Source organism: Melanostigma gelatinosum (genome assembly GCF_949748355.1).
Source record: "Melanostigma gelatinosum genome assembly, chromosome: 5".
Lineage (NCBI taxonomy): Eukaryota > Metazoa > Chordata > Actinopteri > Perciformes > Zoarcidae > Melanostigma > Melanostigma gelatinosum.
In genome coordinates this window covers 25577187-25592053 of record NC_136638.1, presented here as the reverse complement: position 1 = coordinate 25592053, position 14867 = coordinate 25577187, and the positions used below count along the sequence as shown (strand labels likewise).

The window sequence follows — 14867 nt, the reverse complement described above, 5'->3', positions numbered from 1 at the left end:
ATTTATGACACCGCCATAAAGTCAGAGAGAGGGGGATGTTGCTGAAGAGTTTCTGAGCACAGCCTTCAAGAAGGGGGGAGGAATTGGTCAAGGAAGTGGCCGACTGAAGTCCGAAGGGTTCAGCCAATCACTGAGCTGATCGATGGATGAAGGAATGTGTAATATGAGACATTTCAGAGACTTTGGAGGGACAAAGAAACTGAATCCCCGGAGATAATCAGACCTCATCTGGACCATGAGGCGGACACACCAGTCTGTCGTGTGGTGCGGATGGGGCCTCTATTTCATGAAATATTACGATTGATAGTTGATTCAGTTTGTAAGTGAACTTTGTGTAGTACATTAAATGTTGTTTTGAACCGGATCCAGCTCATTTTTCTGATGCGCGTGCGCAGTAAGAAGCTCGCAGCAGAAAAGTACCTGCGGCCTGCAGCCTCTCATCCTTTGTTTTAAACCTCAACAGCATCAACACGTTAAACTACCACATTTTCTGTGCTCGAACACGTCCATCACAGCTAACATTCAGAATCACCAAATTGTTATCTTTGAACTTAGAGGCGTATGTCTTTTTAATCAAACAGAGATTTGGGTCAATTCTAAATATGTCTGATACTTGTTGGATGTTTTCCAAATGACTGACTCATCTGTTGCAGTATTCTGCGATGAACAATAAAAGTACATCGTATCACAAAGGCACATAAAAAAATACACCAAATCTGTCAATATGAATAAAGACAACAGCAGATAACTTACTCATGTATCATGCGATGGGCACTACAGAAGGAGATGTATAAATAGAACAAAGTGACGAGTCAGGTAAAGAACGCAGTGTGTTTTTACAATAAAGCACGACGCCTCTTGTTGTGGTCGTCCCGTTTTATTTAGATTAACAGCGTATTTGTGGTCCTCTAATCGCAGCTTCTGAGAGCTCTTTTTAAATCAAATTTTCTATAGTGGTTGGCGGATGTTTGGATGCAACGACACAAGTGGTCCGCTCGGACATTTAAATGAGCAATAAACGACATTCAGAGCAAAGCACAGCGCTCGTCTATGTAACGATATCGTGGAGTAACGTCTCCCTGAGCAGCTTCTCCAGGAGCGCCGGCTGTTAAGAGCGTTTTTTCTTTGGTATATTTTGGCATTTCTGCAAAAAAGAAACTTACTGATCATCATTTGAGCTTTTATTGATTTATATCAATGCATTAGATTAGAACCAAAAATGGGATTTTTCTCCAAGAGATGAAAACACAACCAGTAACTCTAGTGAGATAAAATTCAAGTATTTTCTACAACAATCATAACTGACTTGTCATACTTCAGAACACTCAGGACCATAAAGGTGAAGTTCAAAAGTATGATACAAATGTGAACATATATTGTAGATGCTTGTTTCCCTTAGACACAACAGCAGGAGATACTATTTTAAACAGCAAAACAATCGAAATAGTGCGAGCCCTCCTCACCAGGTACACAGCCCTTAAAATAAAGAGTGATCGACTTTAATCCCTTAGGAAACGTATTACCGGCATGGTAAGGCCCACAGCAACAACTTGTTAACTCAACCTTAAAAATGCGAATGTCCAGAATGTTGATTGAGTTTTTGAGTCTTCAGTGAATATGGGGTTTTATTTACATGTTGAAGTCATCACTAGCAGAACGCTTGACCAGCCAGGTACCAAAGCCCTGCTGCAACAGGTACGCCCGCAGCACATTCTTGGCCTCCTGGTACGGCTTCGCCATCCGCTTCAGTGACAAAACAGCAACACAAGCAGTACGAATCACACCGGTTCTTACAGAGAACCTTTCTGAAGAAAATATGCAACGATCTTCACAATATCCATTTTAAATAAATGGAGTGAAATTAAGCGTGATGCCTGGAGCCGTGTTTACAAAATGAAAACTGAGGATTATGCCACATTAAGTTCAAATACAAGGTAAGGTTTTGATTGCAAATAGAGTGAATGTCAGTAGATGTTAATGCTTTCCTCCTAGTGTTACTTTGGTAAACATTACACAGAGGTGAGGTTACCTTAGCTTCTCCGTAGGAGCTTGTGCCCAGCAGGTCCTGCCTCTGGGCGTCTTTGGCCACCAGCTTGAAGCGGTGCAGCATCGCTGCTTTGCACAGACGGCTGGCAAGAGCCGGGCCACTCTTAAAGGGAGACCTACAACAATATATACATCGGTGTGAAGAGAGGCAGAAACAGCAGAACCTATCAAGCTGAGGAACACTGGCTGCAATACATTTCTTATTCCTCATTGATGATGCTGTGATCAACAGTAAACTGAAGGGATTCTTCAATTTAAGTGCAATCCTATCTAATAAGTTTGAGGATGGAAAACCACCACCAAAGATAAACTAGTTGCCAGCAAATATAACTGAATGCTAATTCTGGCAGCTACATATAGAAACCCTACTGTCAGCCTCCTATACAGTGATCCTTACTCCTCTATGGTCTTGCCCTCCAGGGCATCCACCACCTCCAGGAAGCTGTCTCCTTCGCTCCAGTTGATTCCGTAGTGGCATCCGTCGGTGGTGTTGGTAGCCACAGCAGGAACCAGGCTGATGTGGGGTCTCATCATACAGTAGAACATGGGCAGCTGGGGGGTGATCCCCTCCACGCGCTGGCTCACGGAGGTCTTTATGCCATGGACATCACTGCAGCCAACGTCACCTATGAGATTGTAAAAGGTAACATCAATCACTTGATTCTCCTTCCACGACTCGGGGATGGTGGAATATTGACTCTATGGCCTTGTTCACACCCGACACTAGAATGTCTCCACATGCGTCTCGAGTGACCACGTTAGCATTGGATCTCTATGTGTAAATGAAGATGTGCATGATTCCTGTTTGCAAAGAACAAACACGTTGCCGTTTGTAACCGACAGGAGAGAGCGATCCAGTGACTAGTCTGCCGAGATTAAAAGAAGTAGAAGGAGAAATGGGCTGGGTCTATTCCTTGGCGTGTTCCAGGCAAACCAAGTGACCGAGATATTTGAAGCACCATTTACAGATCTCTATGGGCATTTACAAATGTTCCGACGTTGTGGCCAGCTCACGAGATTTGAGAACCAACCGGTGAGAAAAAGTAAGGACAGACGGCTTTGACGGCGTTTTTTCTTGTTGCGTGCTCGTTGGGAAGAGATCAGGAAGTATTAAGACGCCACGGCTGAGACGATTACTAAAACTATATTTTTCATGAATTAGTTTGTTTTGCAGAAAATGTTTTATTTAAAACACTTTGACTGATTATTGTATGAAATTCAAGCAATAAAATTGTTGATTTTCTGAAAAAGGAAAATAAATATTGCTTCACCTTATTTTCTCTTTTGTACATTTACTATTGCTCTTTAATAATAAAGATAAAACAAAAGTATTTATTTTCCGATTACTGAATTAATCGATGTAATAACCTGTAGAATACTTATTAAAATAACAGAAAGCTGCAGCCCTACAGTGCATCAGTGTTTACATTACAGTCGTGAAAAGCGTCCCTGACCCGGCAAGTGGTTCGAGTGATCGAACCACCGAGCATTCACACCTCCATTTACTTCATCTCATCGCCCGAGACGCATGCTAAAACAAAGTGTAAACATGGGGGTTGTGGCTGTAACAATATGCAGAACTCATTCATTCCTTATTCTATCAAACGTAGAAATAAAAAGGTGGGTACTGTCTTTGTGTCTGACGGTGGAAATGATAGAGAGTGCTCTGTAGGCCAGGAGGGATGTTAGTCAGGAAATGAGATGTGAGGTTTCAATTGTTCACAGAATGGCAGCTACCTGTATACGTCAAACAGTGAATGTTCCAATTTTGTTCTCTTTTTGAATGCTTTTATTGTGCGCGTGTCTGAATCTGACCCAATAGTGTTACCTAGCAGTGCACTCGACCACAGGCACAACTTTATTCGATCAGTCGTGTAGGTGTTCTCTGCAACATTTCACACATTTACAAGACAACGAATTTTGGAATTTCCCTCTCTTATAGATTATGTGGGTCATACGGCCATTATGATTATGAAAAGAATGGAAAATAATATCCATCACCGTTGTCTTTTGTAAAAACCTGACGGGGAAACTTGAGTAGGATATTTTGACACCTGTTATATTGTTCTTTAGTCAAACAGAGGATGCTGATGTTGGGGAATTTGTTGACTTGTTGTGTCATCAGTGCATGAGCAGCTTCAGATCACATGGCTGCAGACAGAGTGTTACCTTCGGGGCTATTTTTAGAGGGACTGCGTGACAGCTTCACTCTGTTAGCTGCTTTCAAATGCTTATGTGACAACACTGGTGTCTTGCTACTTTTACAGCTTTCCCTGCCTGTCTAATGTACGCCAGATACACAAAAGTAGCAGTAAAATACGACCAGCACTTTAATGCAATCCCACTGTGAAGCAACTAAAACTCTCATATTGTGTTTTGACATCACTGCGAGCAGAGAGCAGGTACTGAGCTGACGCCCGCAAAGACAATTTCCTGTCGTGTTATTTGTCTGATAGACTTCCCCTGCTATCTTTATGAAGGTGCCGATTAAGTTTCATAATGATCTCTTGCAAGTGCTTGGATAGAGACCACAGAACTTAAATAATTAAACCTGAAAAAAAAACAGTTTGGACCAAGCAACCACCACAATTAAGTGAAAGTCTTCAATGAACTAGGAAACACATTGAAACTACTACTTTTCTCAAATCCGGTTAGCAGCACAAAAGAAGAATCTGTCATTCTGATTTCATTGTCTGACCCAACACCCCTGGAGTGATTCCTTATTTGCACTTGGTGGTGATGCATTCAAGGCAAATGCTCCAAATACAGACTTTATTATTGCCAACATGGTCAGAATTTGGACAATGTAGCACGGAGGTCCACCCTTTTTTAGTAAAAACCCTGACAGTGGTCCTATTATGACTTGTTGGCTTACCTATGAGGATGTTTTGGACATAGATGGGCTCAATGAAGTGGCTGAGCAGGGCTCCCTGGTACCCGAGCACCTGCCACTGAGTGAGCTTGTCTGTGGCCGACATGCTGACCACCGTGGCGGCGGAGTGATCAAAGGCTGACGAGAAAACTGAGAACACCTTGAACAAGAAATAAATCAACTTGTAGTTATGCTGCGGTAGTGCAGGTAACAGTTGCAAAGCCATTCGTATTAAAACTCCATGATGCAATATACACTTTGGTTGCATATATCAGAAAAGCAACATCCGCTCCATGAGAGAACAGTACGACACCTTTCCCTCCACTGACAGGTGTAGGCTGATGTCGTTGTTGACCTGCCATGCCAAAATGGAGCGCGGGTTCAGGCGCCTAAAAACAGAGCACAGAGCTGAGGAAAAGCATCTGAAGTCATTGCATTAATGGAAACTTTATTCCTGCTACTTCACCCACAATCGGCATTTTGTTGCCCTTACAGGCTAAGTTTATACTGGAAGCCTTAGTGCTCAACCCATATTTAATGCACGGATCACATTTATTTTCGCTCGGTGGTTCACATTAGCTTTTAGAATGAGGTCAATGTTAAACTCCAGTGTGAACAGGTCTGAAATGGGCCGCATGCGCAATATAATAACAAAGACGGCACGTGCAGCGCGCTGTGGTACGGCAATAAAAATAAAGGCCACTGAACACAGCGTTTAGAGTTGAATCAGAAAGTTGATGTGCAGTGGAAGAGCAGAGGACAGCGAGGAGAAAGACGGACACATTTTACATTGTGGCATCTTGTGAAGCAATGGCTGCTACGTCTCTACGGAGGAGTGGGTGGATGCAGAGACGAATGTCATTTGTGCTGTTCCGTCATCTGCCTCATGAGAAAACCGCAGGGAGAACCGCCGAAGCCGATAATCAAACACTCACAGCTTGGTCTGGATCTGGGAGGCTCCCTTCGGCAGCTGGTTCACGTAGAGGTGGAGGGCGATGCCGCTCTTCAGGCTGAGGAGGCCGCTGCTGCCGCTCTGCTGGAAGACGGACTTCTCGGTCAGTTTGGCCGTTTTGTTGAAGAACATCAGCAGGTGCCGGTACAGAAACCTGAGAGGACAGCGGGAGAGTTGCTCACTATGATGTGACATCTGAACAATGTGCAGTGACAGGGTCTACAGGTGAAGACCGACACACATTAACACGCGACGTCTTCTCCTATGAATAACCCAAACAATCTAGAATATAGCTAAAAAGATGTCAGTGGCAAAATTCACACATTCTAAAATGTATGAATTTTAAATTCCAACTAAATCTTAAAGCTAACGTAAAGTAAAGGCGACCCACAATAGTCGACTATTCGACAAGGAGCCTGAATGAACGGCCAAAATCACAGTTAAATCGTCACAGTGACGGGGAAATGTGGTAATGAAACAAAGGATCATTCATCATTTACAAATAACAACAAGGCTATTTCAGAATCAGAGTATATATATATATATATATATATTTGCATGATATATTCGGAGGCTGTTTGCGGCGCATATAAAAGCTGTTTGCTGTTCTCTCCCCCGGTGACTGCCCCTTTGATTCCCCTCAGTCTGTGGATTACTGCAATGTACACCAACTTACCTCATGAGCGATCTCCTCGCAGTTACCAATGCATGCGAGTCGTGCACGATTCGTCCACTTGTCGAGGCACCCTCTTTGGTATTCAAGCTCCCCGTGCCGAGAGCGACCACCTCGTATCCGCTGGCTGGACAGGAGAGGAGTTTGTACACAGGTTAACGCATGGGATGACCGTCACTTTATACACGTCGTCATATTTATTATACAGGATACAGTACCATGAACAGCGGTACAAACTGCAGTTCAGTCTACTTTTGTGACGCTTGTAAAGTCCATCTTCTGCAGGGGCCGTGTCAGAGAGCTGGTGTTTGAGGCTGTGCAGTAGATTGTGGTGGGGTTGTATTAAATTAAATTAAATTAAATGAAATGACCTAAGCTTACCTGCTATTTTGTCAACAACATGCCAAATCACTGCACTCTAAAATGAGCCTGCGTAAGACACCAGTCGACATTGGTTCTTATCTTTACGAACACACCGTCGGACCGAGATGTCCTCCAGGCGTTTGTGAGAGCTCACTTACAGGTCTGGATGATGAAAGCTGCTGTGGTGCCGGCACAAGGAGAGAACTCTGGGTGGCTGTTCATCAGCTTCGTGAGCTGATCCCTGACAGCATGTAGAATCTGGAGGTTCACTGAACTGGTCCTTTCTAAAAAACAAGGACGGGAAAGAAATAAAAATCAACTGGGCTATAACTAAGAGAGGTATATAAGGTATGGAGATATGCACAGTCTACGATAGCACCTGTTTGTACAGTAGTCTTTAGCTATACCTTGGAATGTACAATGTAAAATTATATGAGTGATCCTTCAAGTAAGTCACCGGAGCTCAATCCAAACAGGTTACAGTTCCTAAAATTTTCATCCAATATGGATGTCAACCCCTTAAAATTTCACCTTAGAGAGACGAGAGTACTGAGCGAACTGAACAAAAGGAACCGACACTGTCCTAATATTTGCCATCTCGCAAATGGGAGATTCAAGAGTGATGGAGTCGTATAGAATATCCAGAATTACCCTGAATGGCTTTGCAGGGATGCATAGTAGAGATGGAGGGCTCCTCTTTCACCGGCAGTGGTGGAGGGACATCTAGGGAAAAAACAGGCATGGAAATAAATTAAAATGAGTCACTTCATACAACACTACACTTTACTGTGACAATGTTCTTAAAAGTCGTTGCTTTTTCAATAATCCTCCTCTGGCGACGGTAGGGTGCAATGGATCATAAAAGTCACAGTTCGTATAAAACACAATTATAAATGATGAGGAAATAAAAGATTGTATTTTTATGGATTAAAACAAATCTTGTCACGAGTAGTTTTAATGATGTTTTATAAGATGCTTAGAGCGAGTGTAAACAGGTCATAATTAATTTCTAATATCTACGTATGTTGTGAAAACATCTCATATAATCTCGTAAAATGTAGTGTTTGTGAGAATCAAAATCATTCCTGCTCACCACGTTACAATGACGTGTACTGTAACAGAAACGCACTATACTCTGATCTAGATCCTCACCTGACGCTTCAGGGAGGAAAGACTTCAGACTTCGCAAGGTGGGCAGAAGGTCCGGCAGAGCGAGCTGCGCCGCTTTAAGCCGAGCCCCCTTCTTCGTTATCCCCATGCCGGTCTTGTACTCGACCCCATCAATCACCACACAGAAGGCAAAATAAAGCCCTGGCAAGACATTTACTGAAGAGACAGTTAAAACAGAATAAATGATCTTTCTGAGCGAAGTACTTTGCTGTGTATTGGACACTAGAAGAGGTCCAGTGCCACTGGTCTAAAACTTGAAAGAGCTGCTTTGCTCATATGCTAAACGTTACCTTGTTCTAGCCTCTCAATTGGGAGGATCTGTTGCTTTTTTATGTCTTTTATAAACCAATCAACAGGCTCTTGTGGACCAATAACAACAGTAGTGGTCTCTGAGGTGAATGTGAATGGATGAGCGTCGCTGTACCTGGAGTCACCGTCTCCTTCATTTCCAGGTGGAACTGAAAAATGCTGGCAAGCTGATGGAGCAAAGACACGGCGTTCATCTCACCTTCGGTGTATTTGTCAATCAGAAATTGAGGGGAAACTGATTGCTTGAAAGCATAACCTTAGTGGGTGGAATGAGAAGGCAGATTAAAAATGTACACCTATACATATCTTATACAAGCTTTTTGGTCGAACCCAGACCTCATCGGGGAGAATGCAGTGTTGACGTTATTATCCGAATGAATTATTAGATTCATTCAAGCAAAACTCACCACGTTTAAATATACTTTTCACTTTTTGGTCAAAATGATCTTCGCTAGGACGATGATTCAAGGCGGGTGGATGCGTGCGAGAGTCGCTCTGTCCTGATGTCAGAGGAGCATTCTTCATGAGCATCTGAGCGAAAGACGTTCCTCTGGAGCCTCCACATGATCCACGGGCTGGAAACATCCTGGAAGCTTTCACGATGACTGGAAAGAAGAGACCACCAAACTGTGTGATTAACAAGAAACTACACCTTAAAAAAAGACTGATACTGACATCTTAGCTCCCAAAGGTTCAAGGGCACCCATGCAGCCTGACCAGCTGTGAATACTTATGTTCAGTGGTGTCGTTATTCCATATTAAAACATGTCATATACAACAATAGAAGTACCATTCTCTGCAGAAACACATGCAGTAGATCACTACAATTACAGTGTCCGCTCATTGTCAATTTGAAGTGGCTGGCAAAGCGAGTTCAAGTGAGCTAGCTAGCAGTTAGCTACATTAGCATTCGCCTCACCGTTGCGTTGTCGGGGGAACTTGCTGTAACGCCAAATATCACACTTTCTATAACCTACTAAAAATAAACACAGCTACAGAGTAACGTTCCCGTTAAAAGTGTTGCCGTTAAATTGAAGGCAAAATCTCTATTTTAGAAGCACGTTATGCTAAAAACGTAACTTTCCAAACTCACCGCGCTCGAAGTTTCTACCTCGTGTACAGCGAATGCTTCAAATTCAACAACAACGCACAAACTTATCTCGTACTTATTTTAAATTGTTTGTGTTGTTTTGAATTTTTAACAGTTTCGAAGCCCGTGGATGTGGTCTCAGCGTTGACGTCCAGGAACGTGTGCGTGTCTGACGCACGTGTCTGTGCGTCAGATGGTTGTCGCGTGATTGACGGCGGTGCCGTGCAGAGATCGTTTCTGTGAGAGGAAGCACGACACTGTTTGGGAAATTGACGATGCTGTGTTGTGGAGAGTTTTTCCGAAACTACAGTTCAGGTGGCACGTCGGTCGAACTGAAATCCGAGAAAGAGCTGCAAAGCTATTGGTCGGTCAGTCAATCACTCTGTAGTTATTGGATGGATCGGCAATCTTTTATTTTGGTGTGTTTAGTGATCCCTTGACCATGTATAACACTTGTTTTGATACACTGTTTTTTTTTACGATGGCTCGTTTGCACGATCTATGCTGCTGTAATCCTGTAAATGTCCCCACTGCGGGACCAATGAAGGATTATCTTATTTTATAAAGGAGTCACATTTGTGGTTTTGAGTTAGTGTAACACCAAGGATCTATTGAATGGATTTCTATGAAATGTGGTACAAGCATACAGGACTTGTAATAATTGTGTTACAACCTTTCAAGCATCATGTGGAAGCCCTATGTGTCCGATAAGCCTACATGATGCACTGATACCATCTTCATTGTCAATTATAAACTTCATTCAGGAACAGGAATGCTCTTTTGACATTTTAGATTTGTTTCCAGTGAGATACCAATGTCTTCATACTGTCCTGCCATATACACTATATATACACACATAAATAACTTAATTCTGTTCTATATTAATTTGTTTTCACAAGTATATATGTGTTTTTATGAGCTAGGTGAAGGGAGTTAGACTGATGAGGAGGGAGTGGAGCTGACCTGTGACACCTTAATAAAGATACCTCTCCCTACCAAACGGCCACTGTAGTTCTCTGACACACTTGGAAAGGGGAGGCATGTGTTCTTTCTTGCAATCTGCAAGAACTAAATCTCACTTTACTTGAATAAACAAGAGAACTTTAGCCTAAAATATGTCGAGGCTGGTAACTAACTTGGCTAACTTACTTATCCTCAAATATTAGCACATGTTACTGTTAAAAATACGTAGTATGTTGTTGCTCGATATGAATACAATGTAAATCGATTCATTTATTAATGAGCAAAAATTATGCAATTCTGTCCCTCAGTTTGAACCAATTTCTACCAATATCTACGCATGAAAATTGTCCGCCAAGTACTTCCTGGATTTGTTTGCATTAGGTTTTGTTCCAATGACACTCAGTGTAAGTTATGAAACATTGAAGTGGGAGGTGATTGAAAAGGGGCTTCCTCTCTCACCGCCCACACCCCCCCGCTGACATGATGACAGTTGTGGGATAGCGGTACACAGAGGCAGCTTCCTTCTGCTCTCGTCAGACATACATTCACACTCCTTCTCTCGATGCCTGCAAACTATACAGGATGTATCCTCTCTTAGACAAAACCAACTCATCTAATAACTAATTTAGGAATTTTCCTACAGGCGGATGACTTAAAATAGTTGTGTGCACTGGCTTATTTTGTGACCTCATACTGATACTAACACTGAGGGGGTTTCACACTCTCCCAATTTGTTATTTATAGAAAAGGCCTGGTCTCGTCATAGACAACGGTAAAATGACGAGGCAGGTCACGGGACACTTGGCCTAGTATTATCACAGACGATGCAATCAGCGGATAATAACTGCATTTAGCTTTGCTGACATAACTTAGATTAAGTTTCAAAATCCGAGATGAATGTGAAATAAGAATTGCATCTTTGACCGTGACGTTGTTGCACCATCTGTGCATTTGTACTGTACGTCCTGAGTTATCGCTGTATGTTGGATTCTGAGAATTCATATTTTGTTTTTTTGTCATTGCTGTTGGTATTTGAAGAGTTGGTACCTTTCACCAAATTGAAATGACCCAAATCAATTGTTCGTGTCCTTATTCTCACTGACAAATCTGGTGCCCTCTTCGTCACGTTTTCCCATTCACCTCTCATTTCATTCAGCATCATAAGCTGATGAGAGTAACGGAGGAGGGCCAAAGTTTCCTTGCTTGTCTCAACCTGAGGAGACAGTGGAAAGTGGTCACGAATGTGAGCTTCCCTTTTTTCAACTTTAGAATGGAGGCATGACAGAAAAAGCAAGAGAGCCACTTTCATTGTACTATATGCATTTTCCATCCTTATTGCTGAGTGGGCTCCGTGCAGTGGACGTGAGGGGGTGGCTGGCTGTGGTTAGGGGCTTGACAGTCCTTGTGGACATGAACTGCCAGAAATGAAACTTTTGTATGTTAAGGGATTGTTATCAAAGAATTGACTGGCGTCAGTGTTTTCAACCCCCCTTTGAACCATGAAATACTTTCATAGGGGGAACGGTTATTACGAGAGCTTAAAAGTTAAGTGGAACAAGCAGCCCACAGCCAACGAGCAGTGAAGGTCACCAGGAACAACTATGGTTTTACACCCCCGCAGATTGTAGGGACGAATTTTGAATTGACTTTTCTCATCAGTCACACTTGAAAAGGGAAAGGACGCAGTCTGAAATGAGTTTGCACGCCCCATCCTTCTGTTAGTCTCCCCATAAGCAGCTAAGACGAAGGGAAAAGTTGAGTCACTTGACCCAGTGTTCCCATCAATGAAGCTGGAGGAGAAACTGTTGCTCTTTGTTTGTCTTCTGTGTGGGGGGGGGGGGGGGGGGGGGGGAGAATGCAATGAGCTCAAGGTTTACATGTTTGCAGAAATAATTTCTATTTTAAACACGTTTGTTTTCAATCCATTTTGGGCATTTCGCTCGTACTCTTCCAGACTTTTATAGTAGAGTAAAAGAAAAGGAAGAAGTGAAGAAGTGTGAAATGTAATTCATGTTTCCACAGCACAATCCTTGTGCTGCATGTATGTACGTAAATGATGAAGGCGTAATTGCTCAAGAGAAAAACGTTGAAAAGTGCATCAATCTACTGTGGGGTTGTTCAGCACGGAAAGATCACAACGGCCTCAATCGGAAATGAAACCCTCAACTCTGGAAATATTTGCTGTTATTAATAACCTGGTGCATATCTGCACCCCCTTACCAATTTGGAAAACCGAAACCCCAACAGAAAGCCATTAAAGGCAGCGGAATTTCCCCCAATGGGTGAGATTTTCAGGACTCAAACTCAGGCAGAAACCTCTTTTTATTTATTGTTTATTAAACAGGCATTTTGCAAAAAAAGGACACAGAGGCAATGGACCAGAGCAAGACACATGCATGAGGTCATGACACACAGGATCTGATGCGATTTGGAGATACCTACAAACACTTGCACATGCATGATGCATATTTAGATATCAATCTTCCATGGTTGCAGTCTTATTTTTGCTTCCACCTACGGCAGCAATTCTGATCAATATACCAATAACAGGCTCTCTTAACTGACATTCAGCACTGTTTAAGTCTTATTAAAATCATTTACATGTGGATGTTATTAAAATACAGTATGTCACTTAATGATCCATGTGTTTGTATCATTCAACCGCCGATATTCACATCGTGTTATTTTGCTTCTGTAACAGTAGAGGGCAGTGTAGGAATGGAGATAGAACTGAAGTCAAAGCCACAAACTGAAGGTGGCACACTTCATGTGATTCATGTAAAAAACGAGGAGGTTTTCACTGTGAAATACTCGCTGTGGTGAGGAGTGATGATGGCAGACGTCAGTGATGAAGATAATGAGTCACAAAGGTTGGGTAGGTGACTTTAAAATGATGAGGTCGAGCGGTTTTGACCTCATCAAAGACTGCAACGTATTACAAAGGTTTATACAAACCAGATAAATAAAATAACACAATGAGATTGCAAAGGTACATTTATTCAAACTAATTTGTTTTTGTGCTCATCGCAGAATCTATCAGGAAAACATGTCATTTCAGCTGTATTTAATGCCATTCACAGGATTTTGTGTACCCTTAGACAGCAAACTTTCACAGAAAGTTAACATTAAAGACTTCCAAGTTTCTGATTTATGATGAGGAATAAAATATCCCCCTCTCAGGGCGCATCACAAGATGCACACATGGCACTTCTTTCCAAGTAAATACAGGCAGTGCAGACGGCGTGGTCGCACTGGGGCCTGTCGGGTGGGGGTGTCACAGAAAAGCAGGCCTTCCAACAAAGTGATAAGATCGAGACCTTGATGGTCAATTAGGGTGTGGAAATGTTGAAAAAGATACCAAAGTGGTATCATAAGCTGTATTTTCTCTAGAAAATGCAGACCTATCTCTGTCAGGATTTCCTTTCTTTTGAATCCATCACAAAATGATATGCTGATTCTACATAAACTATACAAAATATAATTAACCTCTATAAAACTTTTAAATTAAATTAAATATTTCGTACTGCTGGTACTTTAGGTATTCTTGCCATATAAGGACATGCACCGATGATTGATGGGTAATATGTTGATTGTATCTAAAATCAAAGCTCTATTGGATTACGTGACGGGACGTTATGATATACTTCAGCTCCTTCAGGCGCAATATCTGTCCAAACTGACCAGCTGAGCACATGTGCAAGCCTTGGGCCCGTCACAACCTTATAGACCACTGTTTCCACGTATGATGTGGGCTACACATAATGGGCTCCACTAACCGCTTTACTGGACAGAGTGCCCCCAGACCATCAGAAACCAGAGCCGAGCGCCCCGTGGCTAACTCAGGTTTGCTCTGACAGCACCCCGCCATTGATAAATAACAGCAGCTCTTCTTCAGCCTGCTGGTGCAGTCGCGTTCAGCTGCAGCTCTCCAATGCGTCTCCACAGCCGAGATTGAATCTTCCCCATTCATTAGACTAAGTGGATGAGGCTCTCTAATAGGGGCTCCCTTCCCCTCAATAATTGCCGTTGATTGGCGTAAATTAGACACTAGTTGCCAGACGAGTGATTCTCGACGACGATAATCCGATTCCCAACTCAAACTAATAGGATTTTAACTCTGGCTTTGGCCTAATGTCCGTCTGCAAACCCTGGCTGTGGCCCTATGCCCCATCCAGCCAATGTCCTCCGGATCATATCTGGGCCAGGCCGAGCCGAAGCCGCCGCGGCGTATGGATTCAGCAGGGTTGGGGGGTCGGGGTCATCCTTGTCCTTTGCCTCATGCTCTCGGGTGACTCATCCCTTGCACGACATTCTTGGCATCAATTGGTCATTCATGTGTGTCACTTACATCATCAAGGGAACATGCGTGTGAATGAGACGGTTGGAGCTGGAGCTGGAGCACAGAGCGGATGTTGGATGTCTTTTGGGT

At 42.8% G+C, this 14867-nt stretch overlaps 1 protein-coding gene across 1 annotated transcript; it reads right to left on the bottom strand.

Annotated features, from left to right (window-relative positions):
* Positions 1 to 1629: 1629 nt before the first annotated feature.
* Positions 1630 to 8970, bottom strand: adad1 (adenosine deaminase domain containing 1 (testis-specific); the record flags this gene model as incomplete). The annotated part of the gene is made up of 12 exons (XM_079269230.1): positions 1630 to 1743; positions 2030 to 2162; positions 2444 to 2672; positions 4922 to 5078; positions 5232 to 5307; positions 5854 to 6024; positions 6547 to 6670; positions 7065 to 7190; positions 7558 to 7629; positions 8059 to 8232; positions 8501 to 8641; positions 8793 to 8970. 12 exons carry the CDS (start codon positions 8968 to 8970, stop codon positions 1630 to 1632), a joined length of 1695 nt encoding a protein of 564 aa, XP_079125356.1.
* Positions 8971 to 14867: the final 5897 nt, after the last annotated feature.